A 17,926-nucleotide genomic window follows, 5' to 3' on the forward strand; every position below is an offset into this window, starting at 1 on the left:
TCCGCCGCCTCCATCACGGTGGCGAAGGAGGCCAAGGCACCGTGCCCGCCCCTGGATCCGCCACCGCAGCGCTTGGCCAGATCCGGAGGAGGCCGGGCGGCGCCGGCCAGGGAGGAGGGAGGGAGGGGGCGGCTCACTGAGGCGCGCCGACCCCGCTCTCGCCGAGGCGCGCCGGCCACCCGCGTTCGCCGAGGCCCACCGCCAGATCTGCGCCGCACCTCCAGGGACACGCTGGCCTCCTGCCCCCGTGCCAGATTCCCGCCGCGCCGCACCGCCGGGGACACGCCGGCCTCCTGCCACCGCCCCCGCTCGCCCACCGTCCCTGGCCGCCGCTGCCGCACGCCGTGAGGGTCGCCACCGCCAGATCTCGCGCGCCGCCGCACGCCACGAGGGCCCCCACCGCCGGATCCGCCCTACCTCGGAAGGGGCACGGCTGAGAGGGGCCTCGGAGCAGGGGCACGGCGGAGATCAGGGACGCGGTCGGCATGGAGGCCCTGTCGTGTTGAGAGAGAGAGAGAGAGATTGCGGCTGGGTGAGGGAGGGAGTGAGGGAGAGTTAGGGTTTTGCATTCTTATATACTCCTCTCAGCAACTGGGCTCATATGGGCCTCGTCTGGGCTTTGTATATTAACCGAGGCAGACCATTATAAGGTGATCGCCTCTGAAAATAGGACCATTAACCGAGGCGGTTATTTTAATGGCGACCGCCTCGGTTAATCGATTTTGCGAGGCGGTTTTTTTAACCGCCTCGGTTAATAAAAATAACCGCCTCGGTTAATCGCAGGCATTAACCGAGACGGTTTTTTAACGTGCCCGCCTCTGAAGCCTTTTCAAAGTGCCTCGGTTAATCAGTTTTTGTAGTAGTACTTATGTAACAATTTTCAGACTATACCTCGATTTGTGTAAAACAGGTGAAGCCAAAGCCGATGAAAGCTCACCCAAATAGATCCTTAGTGTGCTTCCCATGTGCTCACGTTGGCCTATGAATAGGGGTAGTAACGGGCCATGACCCTAGTGATCACTTCACATTCCAACTTGGCCCTTTAATTTTTTAGCTCAAAATTATATAGGATTAGAGTCCGACCCTTTTAGGATCCGGTCCTTAGATTATCTAGATCAAATTTGACGGCCCTTTACCACCCCTACCCATGAACAAATGTCATCTTGGTTGGTCGAGGAAAAGATCAACCACTCCAGTTGAGACAACGACACAAAGCTAGCCAGCATCGACTAGGCCCTGTAGGAAACATCTCCTTAATGAGAAAAATCAAAAGGTCAAGAAGAGACCGAACCAAAACACAGAGAGAGAGAGAGAGAGCGGGGTAATAACTCAACTTCTGAAAGCAGGCCAGAGCTTTCCATACATCAGAAACTTAATAATGACATGACTTAGAACAAAGCATCCGCAGACCTGATTAAAAGCTGCACAAGAATAAACCAAGCCTCATGTTTTCCCCTCACATGAAGTTCTGAAACGCTGTTAATCAAAATCAGCAGTATGTAATAATAAATACCACAGTGAGCTCCCAATAATGTTTTCGAAGCTACATGACCTGCCAACAGATATCCTAAAAGGTACAATCATTTCCAACAATGTAACCTTTTTCATGTCGGCAAATTTCATTCCCCAAATGTGCCAATACTTCATGCTCTATTACGTCAATGTCAATGTGAGTAATTTTTCACTCTTTCTCATTCGGCAAATTATTCTGCGGCCATCAGTTGTTTTTCGTTGGCAGTTGTCTGTCTGAAAGGAAAGAACTGATTAAGACAAGTGCCTCTGCTGGCTTGTCTTGAGGCACATCATGGCCTGCTCCTCTGACAGTGGCCAGGATCAATCCTTCATACTCGATAAACCTTCCAGCAACCTACATTCGATTCAATATCAAGCGAGCATTGAAAACAAGTCATTACGGGAATGGGAATTTTAGGGCTTGTTTTAAGGTGAACCAACCTGATTGTTTAGGTACCATGGTTGCCACTGTGACTTCATAGGAAGGTCAAGTGCTTCGACCCAGTACCGTGTTCCAATAACTGGAACCCTGCCATCCATATCTCCACTGAAAAAATAAAAGGAAAAGTCATAATTAGTCCAAAATAACAAGCAATCGCTTGAAGTATTATATCAGCAGTATCAAAACTCAAATGAGCATAAAAAAAAACAGGTCATGGATGCTCCAGTTTGATGGGGCTTTGTGAAAAGAGGAACTCAACTACTACTCAAGGAAACGCCAGCAATCAGGTCAGTCGCATTGGTCAGCATTTCTGGTTACTGGTCATGTGCTACTTGTTGATCGGATAACGGAGGACAAGTGGTTTTGGAGACATGTGAGGGGCTTTAGATGCATTGTTCATCACATTCTTTTGTAATAGGATGACGGAATTTGTTGACTTTGACCATCTCACATTGTGGTACGAGAGAATAGGAGCAAGTGCATCAAGCTTTTTCTCTGTAGTTGGACTGGGAATGTAAGTTGATACGCAATTTTGAGTTGTATGTTGAGACCTGAGATTCCATGTGCTTAGGGCATACTGAGTTTCATATTTCTTTCTTTCTTTTATTCTTTTATAATGGCTGAGTATTTGCTTGTTGCGGAGGCTGAAACTTCGTATAAAAGTTTTTGGTGGTTATGAATTCAGTAAGCTGAAGAGATTTATGGCCAGGCCGAGTTACAACTTGCATTTAACAATTTTTGCTGAAACGTGATGGAGAATATTGGTAAATACAAGTAATGGCAATCATAAACCTACTCTTATGATTTCTAGTATGAAAGTTGCTATGATGCTCTGATTTCAAAAGTAAACAAGCAAACTGCAGGAGCCAAACCTGTAGACCCAAACTCTTAGTCCAGTCCTGACAAGCTTGGAGTAAAGAGGACGAACAGTAAATATGGTGTCGTCATAGTTGTCGAATATTGAGTAACTGCAACAAATTTTTATGAAGATAAACTTTCATGCCCAGCATCGATTATCAAATTGCTACTACAGATGCACCACAAAGAAGATCATGCACACATATGCCACCTGCAGATACTCCATCTTCTATCCTTGATCCATCCACTGATATTCGCATGAAGTGATTTCTGTACATCAATTCTGTTCATGTAATCTTCAATGTGGGTTGAGTAGCACGGATCATATCCCGAATACCTCCTCAATCTTTTGAACTTCTTCTGAAAAATTCACATTCAGTCATCTTCAGTTGCTTCTTCCTTATTTTTCATCCTATTATCGTATTTGCTGCAGTACTGGCAGAAGTTATTGAATAATGAAATTACCTTCGCAGTCTTTTCTTTTGTGCTGTAGGAGCTAGATGAATGTGTATTGCACTTTGGTGCGTACACGTTGTAGATATCAATCGTATCATACTGAGTGTATACAAGGCTCATTGCACGGGCGCATTCCCCAGTAAAGAAGATGGTCCTGAAGTTGCAAACATTTTTTACATGCTGGTAAAGTTGATCGGAGATCACCGAGTGGCTCCAGGCAAACTCAACCAGCCCTTTTTCATCATAGAAATCATCAGTTACTGCATTGCCAACCTATCAAAATTATGTGTATTAGCGACTAAATATTTGAGAGTATTTGGTTAGAACAGCCTGTGGATAGTATATGATGCAGCTATAGTTATTTGTAGAAACCTATAGGACGAATGATTCCAAACTCAATTGCAAAAGAAGCATAAAACAAAAAAAAAGTACACGACAAGGATTATTAAGTACTCTTTTCCTTCTTTTCTTGTGGGAATATTTAGTTTGCAGTTGCTAAAACTAGAATAACTCTCTCTTTATTTCCCATTACAAAGATATTCAGCAATAATCAGAAAAAAAACTCTTCCATCCTATGACATGTAAATGGAGCCTTCATGTGACTCCTCAAGTTACAAGTCAGTACAATATAATGCCATTGATGGAGACTCAATTATTTTAATTTTTTATTAAATTTGTGTACTTTTAAATTAAAACACAAATATGGAAAGAAGATTTTTTAGACACTTACAATAAATCCTTTCAAATTGATATGCTGATTCATTTCAAGATGCTTGTTGCGCTCATACACCATTTCAGCCAGCTGAGGGACATAATGACCTGTTCCATCAGATTTGATCAGTATCACCCATAAAGATTGTATTACATGTTTTTCACAATTTGACTCACGTGTTTGTGTGTGACAAGTAAGATAACCACCATATTTAACTATGACAACTTTTCATTCTAGATTTATTGGTTAGCAATTTCTCTATTCTCTAATGCTGAATATTTTTGTTCCATTATTTTTTTGTTGAGAATTTTTACAATGATTGAAAAAATAGTGCTCTTTTACAATGATTGTAAAGTACCAAATTGTACTTTCAGGTACTTTTACCTTAAATTTTTTTCTAGCCGTTGATCTATGGAAAGTATTTATAAAAATTAATTAAATTAGTATTCGGTCCCACTTTTTGGTACTTGGTCCCACATTTTGAAAGTACTAGATTCTTTAACCTAAGTACTTCTGGGTACTTTCTACTCTCACCACCGTAGAATTTTATCAGATGTACGGCTCCTATTTTTTTCAATCATTGTAAAATTCCTCTTGAAAAAAATAAGAGTCGTCCATCTGACAGAATCGTACGGTGGTCAAGGTAGGAAGTATCTGTGTGTACCTAGACTAAAGTAACTGGTGGTACAAAAATATGGGACCAAGTACACCAAAAAGGGGGACCGAATACTAATTTAATTTAGTTTTTTGTAAATACCTTCCATTGATCAATGGTCAGAAAAAATTTCAAAGAAAAAGTACCTGAAAGTACCCATTGGTACTTTACAATCATTGTAACAAAGCTCTTTTATATTTTGAAACAAAATAGTTATTCCAATTCCACTATTTTTGATGCATTTTTTGAACAGAACAATGACTCCCATCAAGTTGCTTCAGGACCTAACAAAAAAGCTAGTACATATAGTGCGATTGTGGATCCTTGTGTCAGGATCGACAGAAGGTTCTAGAGAATAGGAACTGCATGTATTTTAGGATGCCTTTTTTGACTAGAGAATAGTGGGCAGTGGCAAGATAGGATTTATTCCTCGTGTACGTGCTTACCCTACTTATCGTTACAGAAAGGCCAAAAGCGGTCTCCTTTTGTTGTTGACTCATTCAATCTTGCGATTTCTTTGTTGGGAGAAAGGGAGCTGTTTGCCCATTTACCTGCATAGCTCTCTCCTGAGATGTAGAAGTCATGGCTCTTGTACTGAGGAAACCTGTTGAACCAATTCACTAAGAAGGTGTAGGTGTCCTCGGCTGGATTGTTAGTAAATTTTCTGTTAGCAATCCAATTAATTCAAACTTGAGTTTCAGTTCAGTAGAAGAATCATGAGGTGAAGATCAGTACCGACGAAGCCATCGTCCACGCTGTCTAGGTCAGAGGTGGTATTTGTGTATGAGAAGCCAACTCCAACAGGAGACTCCAAGAAGAGCAAGTTGGCCACTGATGAAATTTAGACCAAGGACATAAAAGAACGAGTTAGTGCAATTTCTGAAACTATACTGACCATCACCTTATTTTCTGAAAGAACTATAAACGCTTTTGACACAAAATTGTTAGAGTACATTTGGTACTTTAGATATACGTATCGTAAACTACCATATGTCTCGGGAAGTGCCTTGCCCTCCAAATCTCCTGTACTCATATATATATATACCGACCGAGGTCTCAATCCAATACAATCAATCTATTATACACGAATTATATTCTCCTACAAAAACACCAACCAAAAGACAAGTACTGAATGACAACAAGCAGTTGTATATAAGCTAGATTTCCTGGGGCTTCAGACATAACAAACAAACTGAGTTACATTCAGAGACAGCAAAGGATGGAAGCTAAATAGATGAAGTTTCTCAAAATTAAAACACATCTGGGTGGTAAAGGGCCGTCAAATTTGGCCTAGATAATCTAAGAGTCGGGCTCTAATTCTATACAATTTTAAGTAAAAAACTTAAGGGTCAAGTTGGGCTGTGAAGTGATCACTAGGGCCATGACCCATTACCAGTAGGTTTAACAGTATTAGTAGCACTAGAAACCGATGTGAGTTGTGGCTGTATAACAATTAACAAATCCTAAGTACGTAGCTTCAATGCGGAGCAGGAAAGAGAAGAGCCTACCTCTGGTCCATGCAAATTTGTTGAACTCCAACCCGGTCCCGTTGCCATTGACCAAGAGAGGCCCCATCTCAGAAGCTGCTCCATAGCCCACAGATGAGCAACCAGGGCCTGAAAGATGCAAATTAAATATATTCAGCTCACCATCAGTGCAAAGCAGCAGGCAAAGATTACGTGCTGAATGAGAAAACTAATAAAATGCAGCACTTGAATGGCAAGAATAAAAGTACAAGACAGAAGTAACACGAACAAGAACTGCGGGCTTGCTGTTAAGTATAGTAACAAATTGCTCAACGTCACTCGTTGTTCATGGCCAAGTCACGAAGCGCATAAGAAATGACCGTGCATTAACATTTTCTCTATGAACGAATCAAGAAGGTGATCGAGTTCGACATTAACCTCCATTGAGCCAGAGCAGGAGAGGCTTCTGCGCCGGCGACGTCTGCGCCTCGAAGAACCAGTAGAAGAGCGCCCTCCCGCTGCGCTCGTTCACCGTGACGTACCCGGCGAACTGGGACACCGGCGGGCGCGGCGGTTGCCCGGGGAGGAACCGCACCCGGTCGCCCTCCTGCTCGCCTCTAGTAGTAGCTGAGAGCACCGCCGCCGGCAGCAATGAGAGAGCGACAAGGATGGGGGAGAGAGAACGCTGGCGTCGGTTCGCCGCAGAGGAAGAAGAGGCCATCATGGGTTCAATTTCCGTTCTGCTGCCTGTCCTCTGCAGCTGCACAGTGAGGTAGAGAGAGACCAGTGCAGAGAAGAGCTCTTTGTGTGCACAGCAGCGTGCACACTACCACCCACGGGCTCACTACTAGTGCCGTGTTCGGTAAATTTCGCGATGTTTTTCGAGAAGAGAATCTCGCATGCATGGAGTATTAAATGAAGTCTATTTATAAAACATTTTCAGGGACGGGTGTAACTTTTCGAGATGAATCTAATGACGGTAATTAATTGATGATTTGCTACAGTAATGCTACAGTAACCATCCTCTAATCACGCGGTCAAAGGCCTCATTAGATTCGTCTCGCAATTTACACGGGGGGTTGTGGAGGTGGTTTTGTAATTAGACTTCATTTGATACTCTAAATTAGTGGTCAAAGGTGGAAAAAAAATTCATGCTTTTCTAACCAAACACGGCCTAGGATGGATCTCTGCCAGTACTGATCTCTGCATGGTTTGGGCCATTCAATTTATAGCAAGCTGCCCTTCGCCTTGGTTTCTCATTTAGGGTGCTCCTCAAATAATGCATGCGGCCAAAATCGGTGGTGCGTGCTCCATCTCAAAAGGCGTTGACTGTTGACTGGTCAACCATTTGCATTATTATTTCAGTTCTGCAGCGACTTGTGAGCTACGCGTGTCGCTCATTCGTTAGCCGTTATGTTGTAGCATCTGCGGAGATGCACATTCAGTCACACACTTCTGGACATCTATGCAAAAACTGAGCCTGCAGGTAGAGATGCAAGTGGGTGTCTAATGGAGAAATTTTATCAGCTAATTATTTATATATTATATTATTTTAATTATTTCTCATCCTAGATTAATTACCAGCATGCCATTTTGAGCTAATTAACTGCTCTAATATTAGAGCAAGTTCAATAATAGCCAAGCGGTTGTCTCTGTTATTGAACTTGCTCTAATATTGTCATTTTTCACTACTAGTTATGTGTTTGAATTATTTTCTAGCGAACACTTATTCTGGGATAGAGGGAGTATATATTATATTATTTTAACTGTTTCTCATTATGTTCTATATTAATTATTAGCATGCCATTTTTAGCTAATTAATTAAACAATCCCTTTGTTCAAAAAAATCATAAGTCATTCCAAAATCATATGTAGGACAGACTAATAAGAACGTAAAAAACCTTGTCCCAATGTATAAACCATATTTAACGCAAGAATAAATTTCATCGGCGGTCGTTAAATTTATCTCAAGTTCTCATCTCGTCCCGATACTCTTAAAATGCATGTAATAGTTCTTAAATTTGTCTACACTCTCATTCAAGTCCTAAAATTTATCCCACATTCTTATCCCAGCCCTTAAACTTGTCCTACACTCTCGTTCAGGTTCATATGCTTCTAAAATGCTTTATTTATTTAGAAAAAACTTCTGCAAATTGTTTTAAATTTATTTAGATTTCAAATCAAGTTCTATTCCCACTCAATGTGGGTCCAAAATTTATAGATAAACTATCACGAATTGAATGTGAAATATCAAAATCTCTAAATAACCTTTATTTGAATTATTTTTGTTATTTGCTCAGAATTTTTAAGAGCAAAAAATAAATGATTTCAATATTATTTTAAGCTCTAAAATAAAATCAACTATTGAATAAAATTATTAAAATAGCAACTCTAGAAATCATCAAATATAGTATCCAAGATTATTGCCTCATGAATTTTTTTTATCAATTTTGAGTGAGATTAGAAGTTTAGAACTTGATTTGAAATTCATAAAGTTTAAAGCAATTCATATAAATTTTTTCTAAATATTTTGGAAGTATATGGACTTAGGATAAGTTTACAAACCAATATGTGCATTTTGAGAGTACAAGGACCGGGATGAGAACTAGGGATAAGTTTAAGGACCAGAATGACAGCGTGGGATAAGTTTAAGAATTATTTTAAGAGTACTGGGACCGAGACGAGAACTGGGGACAAGTCTAGCAACCGCCGACAAAATTTACTGCACACCCGCATACTAAAAAGGGTTAATAATAATTTTTTTATAAATTTCGAAATATGGAACAATTTGCTTTTTGGGACGGAGGGAGTGAGCTACAAATACGTCACATCATCTTTATCATCACAATATATTTATAACTATAAAATAATATCGTAGCAAATATTTAACCGTCTAGAATTTCGTCTGGAAATTGTGGCTGCACGGTTGCATAGTCAACGATGGTAGTACTATAGAATATGCCGAGCCAATTAATGCACGGCGGCAAAATGATTCCGACTCCCCGTCTGTTGACCTTCAAATGTCACTTTCGAGGTTCAGGAAAAGAACCACGTCGGTTGATGTGAACTAGTGCAAAAATCAGTTCCAACAAAACAAGCAAAACACTTCAAGAGTTTACGACCTTCAACTCTTGGGAAGCCCTACTGCTATGCGGAAGGAGCGGATCGATTCTGTGGTAGCTTATCAATAAGAAAACACAGTAATGAACTGTAAACAGAATATATTTTGGTTGTTCTAGCTTATTCAATAAGAAATTCTGCACAACCCTAGAGAGCCAAATTGCCTTTTTTACTATTGGGCATAAGATTCGTTGCTATACATGCTCTAGTTTCATTGCTTTGCTTTGCGGAGTATAAGATCTACAAAACCACACTCTGATTTTCCTCCCTGTTGCTTGCTGCATGTTTATTCTCTGTCACTTGTTGGTTCTTCTTCAGCATCAGTATGCCATGGATGTGGCTTCGTACGAGCCACGAGCACGGTGACGAAGTCCGTCCCAATGTGATGATGGCTTCCACCGGCGCTGCCGCATGAGCTCATGCCATCTTGATAGAGATGGTGCGCCCTCTTCAAAAACCTCTTGTGGTTGCTAGAGGGCCTTGGCCCAGCATCAACCAGCGGCTGATGCGCTGATGCATGCTGCAGAAGAAAGCGACACCTCTGTGTCTTATGCAATCGTGTAGGGTGTAATCTTTTGTACTGTTTAGATTTTGATGGAGCACTTGACCCGATCTGATTAGATTGGTTAGACATGCTTACCATGCGTTGTGAGTTGTGACGCCATTTCTGAAGCTTCTGAAGAATGGAAGAGAAGGAACTGATCAGCACAAGCTTCTGAAGAATGCAAGAGAAGGAACTGATCAGCACTACAAGTGTTTGGATCGCAAAAGTTTAGTCCTGTCACATCAAATGTTTCGATGCCAATTAAGATAACTAAATATGAGCTAATTATAAAACTAATTGCGCAGAAGCCTAGGGCTAATTCACGAGAAGAATCTATTGATCCGAATTAGTCCATGATTAGCAAATATTTACGGTAGCATCACTTATCTAATTATGGACTAATTTGGCTTAATAGATTTGAATTAGTCCGGAATTATGCAATTAGTTTTATCATTAATCTACATTTATTTAGCTTTTGTAAGGTGGCCAACCTGATTATTTAGCTATCATGGTTGCCACTGTGACGTGACAGGAAGGCCAAGATTATTAAAAAAAGATTCTAAATGAATGTATTTAGCCTTTTCTGTTTTGCAAATTCTAAATAATAAAAAGAAATGCTTTCTGAATTCCTTAAATCATCACGTACTCTTTTCACAGTTATTTCTGAATAGTTACCTGTGCCTTTCCTTGAGCGCGTTAGAGAATCCACACCGGTCCCTATTCTTAAAAATTAATATTTTTTCATCGTACTCTTCTCATTGCAAGATGGCTTCTACTCTTTGACCCTCACTATGATTGACTATGATTGATTGTGTTTCGGTTTTTCAGCACCAAAAGAAAAGAACTATTCCAATTCCAATTGGTCTGATGCGTTTGCTGACAGAATAATAGCCCTCATGAACTTAGTTCAGGACCTAACAAAGACAGTAGAGCATTATCCTTCTGTTGTGGCCACCAAAGACTGTAGAGAAAAGGATCTGCATATATTTTTGGCTAATGCCTTTTGACTAGAGAATAGTGGATAGTGGAAAGATAGGATTCCTTCATATTTTGCATGCTGACACCTCTGATCATTAAAAAAAAGACGAAAGACGATTCATTGTGGGGTTCAATCTTCGCAATGTATGTGTTGGGTGAAAGGGAGTTGCCTTCCCTCTTACCTGCATAGCTCTCCCCTGCGATGTAGAAGAAGTCATTGTTCTTGTACAGAGGGAACCTATTATTAGAAGGTGTCGGTGTTCTTGACTGCATCATTTTAGAATTTCGGTTAACAAGCAAGAGCAGCTCAAACGTTATATTCAGTTCTGTAAAAATAATGAGATGAAGATCAATACTGACAAAGCGAGCATCCATGTTTTCTATGGCGGATGTGATATCTATATATGAATAGCCAACGCCAACAGGTCACAGGTGAGTAGGTGACTCCAAGAAGAGCAGATTGGCCTCTGGTGAGTAACAGCTTATTGGCAACTTTCTGAAGCAGTTACGGTAAGCTTCATTTTCTGAAAGGACCACAAAACTATTTGGTAGCATACACTAACCCATGAAAAATATCTCGACTCGTTTTTTTTTACAAATAAAATGGAAGAGAACTGCATGATAATGCATATCCAATGCAAGCCATCTCCTGGTTTGATACACGCTCACATTTCTAGAGGAACCACAAGCATGGCAAATTGAGTTGCATGCTAATGCGGAGAGAAGAAACAACCATTAAAAAGAACAGCTAATGAAGGAAGTTTATATGAGATACAATTGTTATTATAGGTTTTATTTTATTAGTAGTAGCATCACTGATGTGACGTGTGTGAGGTAACACAGCTTTCATGTAGAAGAAGGGTGAGTGAGGCTAGCCGATTATAAACGGTTCCATCTTCCATTGTCATTGATGAGCAACCACGGCCTGAAGCTACTCAATAGCCCAGAGATGAGCAACCACGGCCTGAAGATTCAAGTTCAGTTAAATGACAGTGAAAGGTTTGCATAGGTTCAATTGAAGAGTAATACAGAAGAATATGACTTTTAGATAAATAACAGATAGCAATTAACTTCATTCGCTAGAAACGATCATAGATAAACAAGAAAATAGATTCTAATAAAGAGATTAAGAGAAGACCATGAACAAAAGCCAATGTTCTAGTGTTTCTCCCAATATTTTGGATGTGCAAGGAATGTGAGACTAGCTCCATTGAAAAGATCATAGTTGATTGTAGCTGACATGTTGCAAGACATGTTGGGCGAAAGTACTAAATTGAGCTGCGTGGAGAAGCTTGAGGACTGGAATGGTCATTTTTAATTGTTTAGGAACGAAATTAAGCCTTGGTTGAAAGTTTAAAACGAAAATGACTATACCACAATTCAAAGTACGCTAAATATTATGAGTCGGCTTCTGAAGCTGAGCCAATGTTCAGTCATCTTAATTTGCAGCTGTCTCGGCAACACGTAGTCATCTAATATACCTTGAGAAATTTTACAATGATTGAAAAAAATAGAAGCCGTCCATCTGGTAAAATCCTACGGTGGTGAAGGTAGGAAGTACCTAGAGTAAAGTACATGGTACTTTCAAAATGTGGGACCAAGTACCAAAAATAGTGGGTGAAAATAAGTACTTGAAAAAATTTAAGAGAATAAGTACCTGAAAATACTCTTTGGTACTTTACAATCATTGTAAAAAAACTTTATTTCGTAAGGGACTAGCTAAAAAAATACTTTTGATCCCTTTCCAGATCAGTGCTTTTCTGCGAACTAGATAACGGTTTCGTGAGAAAATAAAAAATTATCATCATTTTCCCGATTAATTTTTCTTTTCTGTCGGCATCATGTCATCTGTGGTTCTTGTGCCTGCACGGTTTTTTTTTTTGGGCACTTGTGCCTGCACGGTTGGATAGTGAACGATGGTCTAAAATATGCAGCAGCAGCAGCCGAACTGCTGAGTCAACCAATGCACAAGCGTGTTGCGACTAACGATGTGAAGAGAATTTTGAGAAATTCCATTTTCTTTGGATCCAGAAAAAGCACGCCGGTTGAGACAACTTCGAGGTAGGACTTATGTGTGGGTAGGCCAGATCGAAGTGCAACTTGCATCAGACGAGCTTTCAAAGTTTGGGCAAGATCCTGATTGAAGCTAATATCTCTTTACAATACAGAATTACCATCGGAAATATGCAAAGCCTATTCATGTTAAGACACGATTTTAAATCAACAAAGTAATCTGTCATCTCCCCGGAATCGCGAAGCGAGCAAATAATGATAGCACTCATGAGCTCAAAAGATGTGCTCTGAAAGCAACCCAAGAGACTTTCTAGTACAGAAGTTATAACATGATGACGTAATTCAGAATAAAGCATCCATAAACCTGAATTAGAAGCTACACAAGCATAAACCAAGCCTCATGTTTTTAAACCTCATACATCAAGTTTTGGGAGGCTGTTTACCAACATCAGCAGTAGACACTAACTAACACGATGAACACTGGACTCTCAAAGTTTCAGCTGCTACAAGACCTACCCACAGATGTCCTAAAGCTACAACCATTTACCAACGACCTGCCAGGGAATAATTATTTTCCTTCTTTCTTAGCACCCTGCACAAGGTCAAATATCCATGACATGGGCCTTGGACCCAGCTGACTATCTCTTTGATGGTGGCCTCCCATCATCATCGTCATCACCATCATCATCCTTGTCATCTTCATCATCGCCAGACCTCTTCCTCTTTGCAGAGGACTGCACCTTCACAGAATCCTCACCATCATCAGCAACATCTTCTTCGTCAATCTCCTCATCCTCACTGCCATCACCGTTTTCTTGCGGCTCAAAGTCGCTGGAGTGCTCTTCGTCTTCAGCCCGACCTAAAGGCTGGACCAGATACTCAGTTCCCAGTTCCTCCTGCCAAATTTCAATCAGTGTAACCACCATAGTCCAGATCTCACAAGGATGTCAAAGCAATCCGCTTCATCTTTCTAAAGATAGTCCAACCAAAATCCATAATGTCAAATAAGTTTATGGGATCAGACTGACGTGCAATTTTTCATCATATACATAAATCCATAAAAGGATATCTGAAATGAATTGTTCATCACTTCCCAAATACAGCAGCACAGAAGTAAATAACAATACAAGCATGCCACATCAAATTTCTCATTTCTCAAGGAAGAAACAACCAGAAAATAAGTTTATTTGACATCAAAATCCTTAATGTCAGTAAGTTTATGGGATCAGACTGACGTGCAATTTTTCATCAGATACTTATCCATAAAAGGATATCTGAAATGAATTATTCATCACTTTCCCAAATGCAGCAGCATAGAAGTAAATAATACAAACATGCCCACATCAAATTTCTCAAGGAAGAAACAACCAGAAAAACTCAAGAAACCTGACTAGATTCAACAAAAGGTGAATACAAATGTTGATTAGGCTCAGATCTACAGAGTATGGGATCAGACTGACGTGCAAGGTATAATCAAAAGGTAGATAGCATTTGTCTACCCTCAGAAACATCAATATGTTCTCCTCATTTCCCCTCAAGAGCATGGAGGATAAGATGCCCTCACTCTCTAAGCACATGTTCTAAAGCACTGGATAGCAATAACTTTTTTTTTCATTTGACCAGGAATTAGGCCACTTGAAATAAAGCTCTACTTTTGAAAAGAGGAAAAAACAGATAAAGTGCTTTTGATCACATGGTAAATCAGCTCTTGGCTCATCCTCAAAAACAGCCTCTGACAGAAATCATTAGCTTCAAAAAGCACAGCACAGCACAGCACGAGCCACGAGAAAACTGATAGTTTTCAATAGCGTAGATTCAACAAAATAACTAAAGAAATAAATGGGCTCTTAGAAAGTTATGCTAGAATAGTCAGCCCATATCACTCCATGAATAGCTGGTACAAGCATGCACCAGATCCTTTTGGACAGCTTCGGTCCACCTCAGAAACAGCGGAAAAAACCGTGTGCCCATATGAACAGCTGCCCTCGCCCGCTTCTTTGCGTCGGTGCAAAAAATAAAATTGAAAAAAAAAATCCAAGATTGAAAAAAAAAAACCCAAGGGGATATTCTGGGGAGAAACCGGATGGGCCTCTGATGGGCTACACACCACTGACCACCAAAGAAGGCAAGACAAGTGGATAATGCAAATAAAAACTCCTGCATCCTTTCAGTGGCAACTACTTTTAGCAGACCAGTGAAAGGACAGGCAAATAAGTGTGCGGCAGTGTACAATCACCAGATCTAACGAACAACATACTAGACTCCAAAATCTTTTTTGCAGAGTTGACCAAAATACTTCATTTAGACAGATCCAGATGTCTAAGTATGACATGGAGATCCAGATGACCAAAAAAAATTCTAATTTTTGCACTAACAAGGTAGAAATCACAGGAAATAGGCGAGACTTTTTTAACCTTCACATACAAGGCTCAGACATTCGGGAAAACGTAAGAACTAAACAGATGCATATTATCCGAGAAGAAAGCGCTAGATCTGTTTTGAGGAATCAATCGCAGCACAGAATTGAAAAAAGAAAGATGCATACAGAAGCAACAGTACACAGATCTATCAGCATGTAACGAGATTACGCGACTAACAGACGAACAAGGTAGTAAAGATAAAGAAATTTATGAAATAAAAAATGGAATTATACCTCTTGGTCATCTTCACTATCGTCGCTGTCGTCGTCGTCGTCGTCTTCATCATCGTCGTCACCGCCCGCCTCCTCCCCGCCGTCATCGTCATCCTCGTCGGAGATCTCTATGACCCCCGCCTCCTCCTCCCCCTGCACCTCCTCTTCCTCATCATCCTCCTCGCCCTCTGCCTCATCATCCTCATCGCCGTCGTCCTCCCCACCGACCGCATCCTCCCCGTCTTCCTCCCCATCGGCCGCCACCTCCCCCTCCTCGCCATCCACCGCCACATCCTCCACCTCCTCCGCCTTCTTGGCCGCCACTGCCTTCTTGCCGACCATCTCCGTCGCCCGCTCGTCCGCCTCCGCCTCCACCTCTGGCTTCATCTCACGCACACGAATTCTTGCAGCGAAATCAGATTTGTTCAATTCTCATGCAACGAATTCGTGTGCGTGGCCAGCGGCGGCTCTGGGCGCCACAGATGGCCGGCGTTTCGGCGGCCGGGTACTTGGTACGAGGGGCGCTCGCGACAGAGGAGAGGGAGGGGAAGGATATGGGGCGCTCACCGACGGGGGTGGAGGATTAGATTTGGCCGGAATTCGGCCCGGCAGGCGGCGGCGGGGCCTTGGTGGAGTAGGAGCGGCTCGGCGTGGTGATGCTCGTGGTGACGGCTGCACGCTTGATTGATCGCAGGTTGCTGCGAATCGGACGCGGGAAAGGCGCGACGGCGCGACGGCGCTCGGCTTTCTCTACAGCGGCGGCGGCGGCGGCGGCACTGTGCAGGCACGGGGCGAGGCAAAAGGTGGACGAGCGCTCGGGGTTTAGGGTTCCGCACAGGTTTTATGGGGATAGATATAGAGCGGGCCCTGGCGAGCCGGGCACGGCAAGGTTCGGCCCAATTCTGTCACATTTGGGCCTTATTTAGATCCAACCTCAAATATGTCGGAACTAATAATTACAAAATAAATTAAAAATTCTGTTTAGGAGACAAATCTAATAAGTCTAATTAATCTCCTATTAAAGCATATGTTACTGTAGTAATTTAGTATCTAATCATAGCATAATTAGACTCATTAGATTCGTCTCGTAATTTACAAGCAAACTATACAATTAGTTTTTTATTTCGTTTAGATTTAATACTCCATACATGTATCACACACATTTAATATGATAGATTTGAATGAGATGCTATATACTAAATTCATTTTGGATCCATGCTCTTGCCGAAGATAAGACCATTCCTTGCATTGAAAACAATGTAGAAGACTGAATGTCAGCATTAATTTCATGCCATATTTTTTGAATAGACCATTGTTTGTTATTAAATCTGAAATCATTCCTAGCTTTCCATAAGTACCACAATCTTGTGAGCATTTTCTGCAAGAGGTCATGAGAAAAGTTGTTCTGAAGTAAAAGCTGTAGAGTACCCTGTACTCTGTCATCCTCGTAAGGCAACATATCTATTCTTAAAGAAGGATGAGCATAAAACCAAACAGCTCTCGAAAAATTACATTGGAAAAATAAATGAAAATCTGTCTCCAAACTGCCACAGAACTCACAAGAATCGACAATTTTGGAAAAATAAATGAAAATCTGTCTCCAAACTGCCACAGAACTCACAAGAATCGTCAATTTTAGAACTATCGTGAAAAGTTGTTGATTTTGGTACTTAGCATATTTTGTTGTTATTTGACAAATAATATCCAATCATGGACTAATAAGAGCATCTCCAAGAGTTCCCCATTCCAGATTGCCATTCTTATTTTTTTTGACAAAAATAGAAAAAATCTTCTCCAATAGTTCCCCATCCCAGGTTGTCATTTATGCCAAGTTCGGAAAAAGAGCCTCCGCGCGCGTATATATGTGCGCTCGTATCCGCGGCGCATCCGTCCGTATCAGAAGAGGTGGAAGGGCGTAAAAATAATTTTATTTCTGTCTCAAGGGTTCCTGATGTAAGTTTTCATGAGGTGGAAGGGCATAAACATAATTTTGTTTTTCTCTCAAATTCCTGATATAAGTTATATTTGGGTTTGACAAGTGAATTATGCCAAACTATTGGATATGAGCTTTTTTTTACTTGTCATATATTTTTAGAAGTTGGCAAAACATAAGATTTGCAAAGTAAAATTTAATAAACTCTTGAAGATGCTCTAAGGCTTAAAAGATTCATCTCGTGTTAATCAGTTAGACTGTGTAATTAATTGTTTTTTAATTACATTTAATGTTCCATGCATGTGTCCAAACATTCGATGTGACGAGTATCGTAGAAATTTTTTGAGAACTAAACAGGCAAAATTTTAATCTCCAAGTAAAGGCTTTAAATCTAGTTGGAACATTTGTGCCGACTCGAAAGTAGGGTACCGATGGCAAGAGTTCCAGAAACCGCGCAAAAACCAGTTACCTGCCTAGCACAAAACAACCCAAGTTTCCAAGGATTCAAGGATTTGTTTAGTTCCAAGGACTAAACTTTAGACCTTGTCACATTATAAAAAATCTTAGCATTTAAAATTATTAAATAAAATCTAGTTACAAAACTA

General features: G+C 40.9%; 2 protein-coding genes and 3 non-coding genes across 5 annotated transcripts; all 5 read right to left on the bottom strand.

The window, feature by feature from the left end:
• Positions 1 to 1,334: 1,334 nt before the first annotated feature.
• LOC120706822 (serine carboxypeptidase-like 26) lies at positions 1,335 to 6,946 on the bottom strand. The gene is made up of 10 exons (XM_039991551.1): positions 6,540 to 6,946; positions 6,144 to 6,251; positions 5,371 to 5,466; positions 5,187 to 5,279; positions 3,999 to 4,087; positions 3,278 to 3,541; positions 3,024 to 3,172; positions 2,827 to 2,922; positions 1,954 to 2,059; positions 1,335 to 1,867 (listed from the first exon to the last, which is right to left on the bottom strand). Exons 1-10 carry the CDS (start codon positions 6,823 to 6,825, stop codon positions 1,718 to 1,720), a joined length of 1,437 nt encoding a protein of 478 aa, XP_039847485.1. The 5' UTR covers positions 6,826 to 6,946; the 3' UTR covers positions 1,335 to 1,717.
• A 6,093-nt stretch (positions 6,947 to 13,039) lies between these two features.
• On the bottom strand, positions 13,040 to 16,213 carry LOC120706823 (acidic leucine-rich nuclear phosphoprotein 32-related protein 1-like). Its single transcript, XM_039991552.1, has 3 exons — positions 15,956 to 16,213; positions 15,410 to 15,791; positions 13,040 to 13,652 (listed from the first exon to the last, which is right to left on the bottom strand). The coding sequence occupies exons 2-3, from the start codon at positions 15,773 to 15,775 to the stop codon at positions 13,395 to 13,397; spliced, it is 624 nt and encodes a 207-aa protein (XP_039847486.1). The 5' UTR covers positions 15,776 to 15,791; positions 15,956 to 16,213; the 3' UTR covers positions 13,040 to 13,394.
• On the bottom strand, positions 13,768 to 13,854 carry LOC120710894. Its single transcript, XR_005690064.1, has one exon. It is a non-coding gene; the product is annotated as a small nucleolar RNA Z122 (small nucleolar RNA).
• LOC120710895 lies at positions 13,975 to 14,060 on the bottom strand. Its single transcript, XR_005690065.1, has one exon. It is a non-coding gene; the product is annotated as a small nucleolar RNA Z122 (small nucleolar RNA).
• Positions 14,200 to 14,292, bottom strand: LOC120710897. Its single transcript, XR_005690066.1, has one exon. It is a non-coding gene; the product is annotated as a small nucleolar RNA Z122 (small nucleolar RNA).
• Positions 16,214 to 17,926: the final 1,713 nt, after the last annotated feature.

This window comes from Panicum virgatum, chromosome 5K, assembly GCF_016808335.1.
Source record: "Panicum virgatum strain AP13 chromosome 5K, P.virgatum_v5, whole genome shotgun sequence".
NCBI classification, from domain to species: domain Eukaryota; kingdom Viridiplantae; phylum Streptophyta; class Magnoliopsida; order Poales; family Poaceae; genus Panicum; species Panicum virgatum.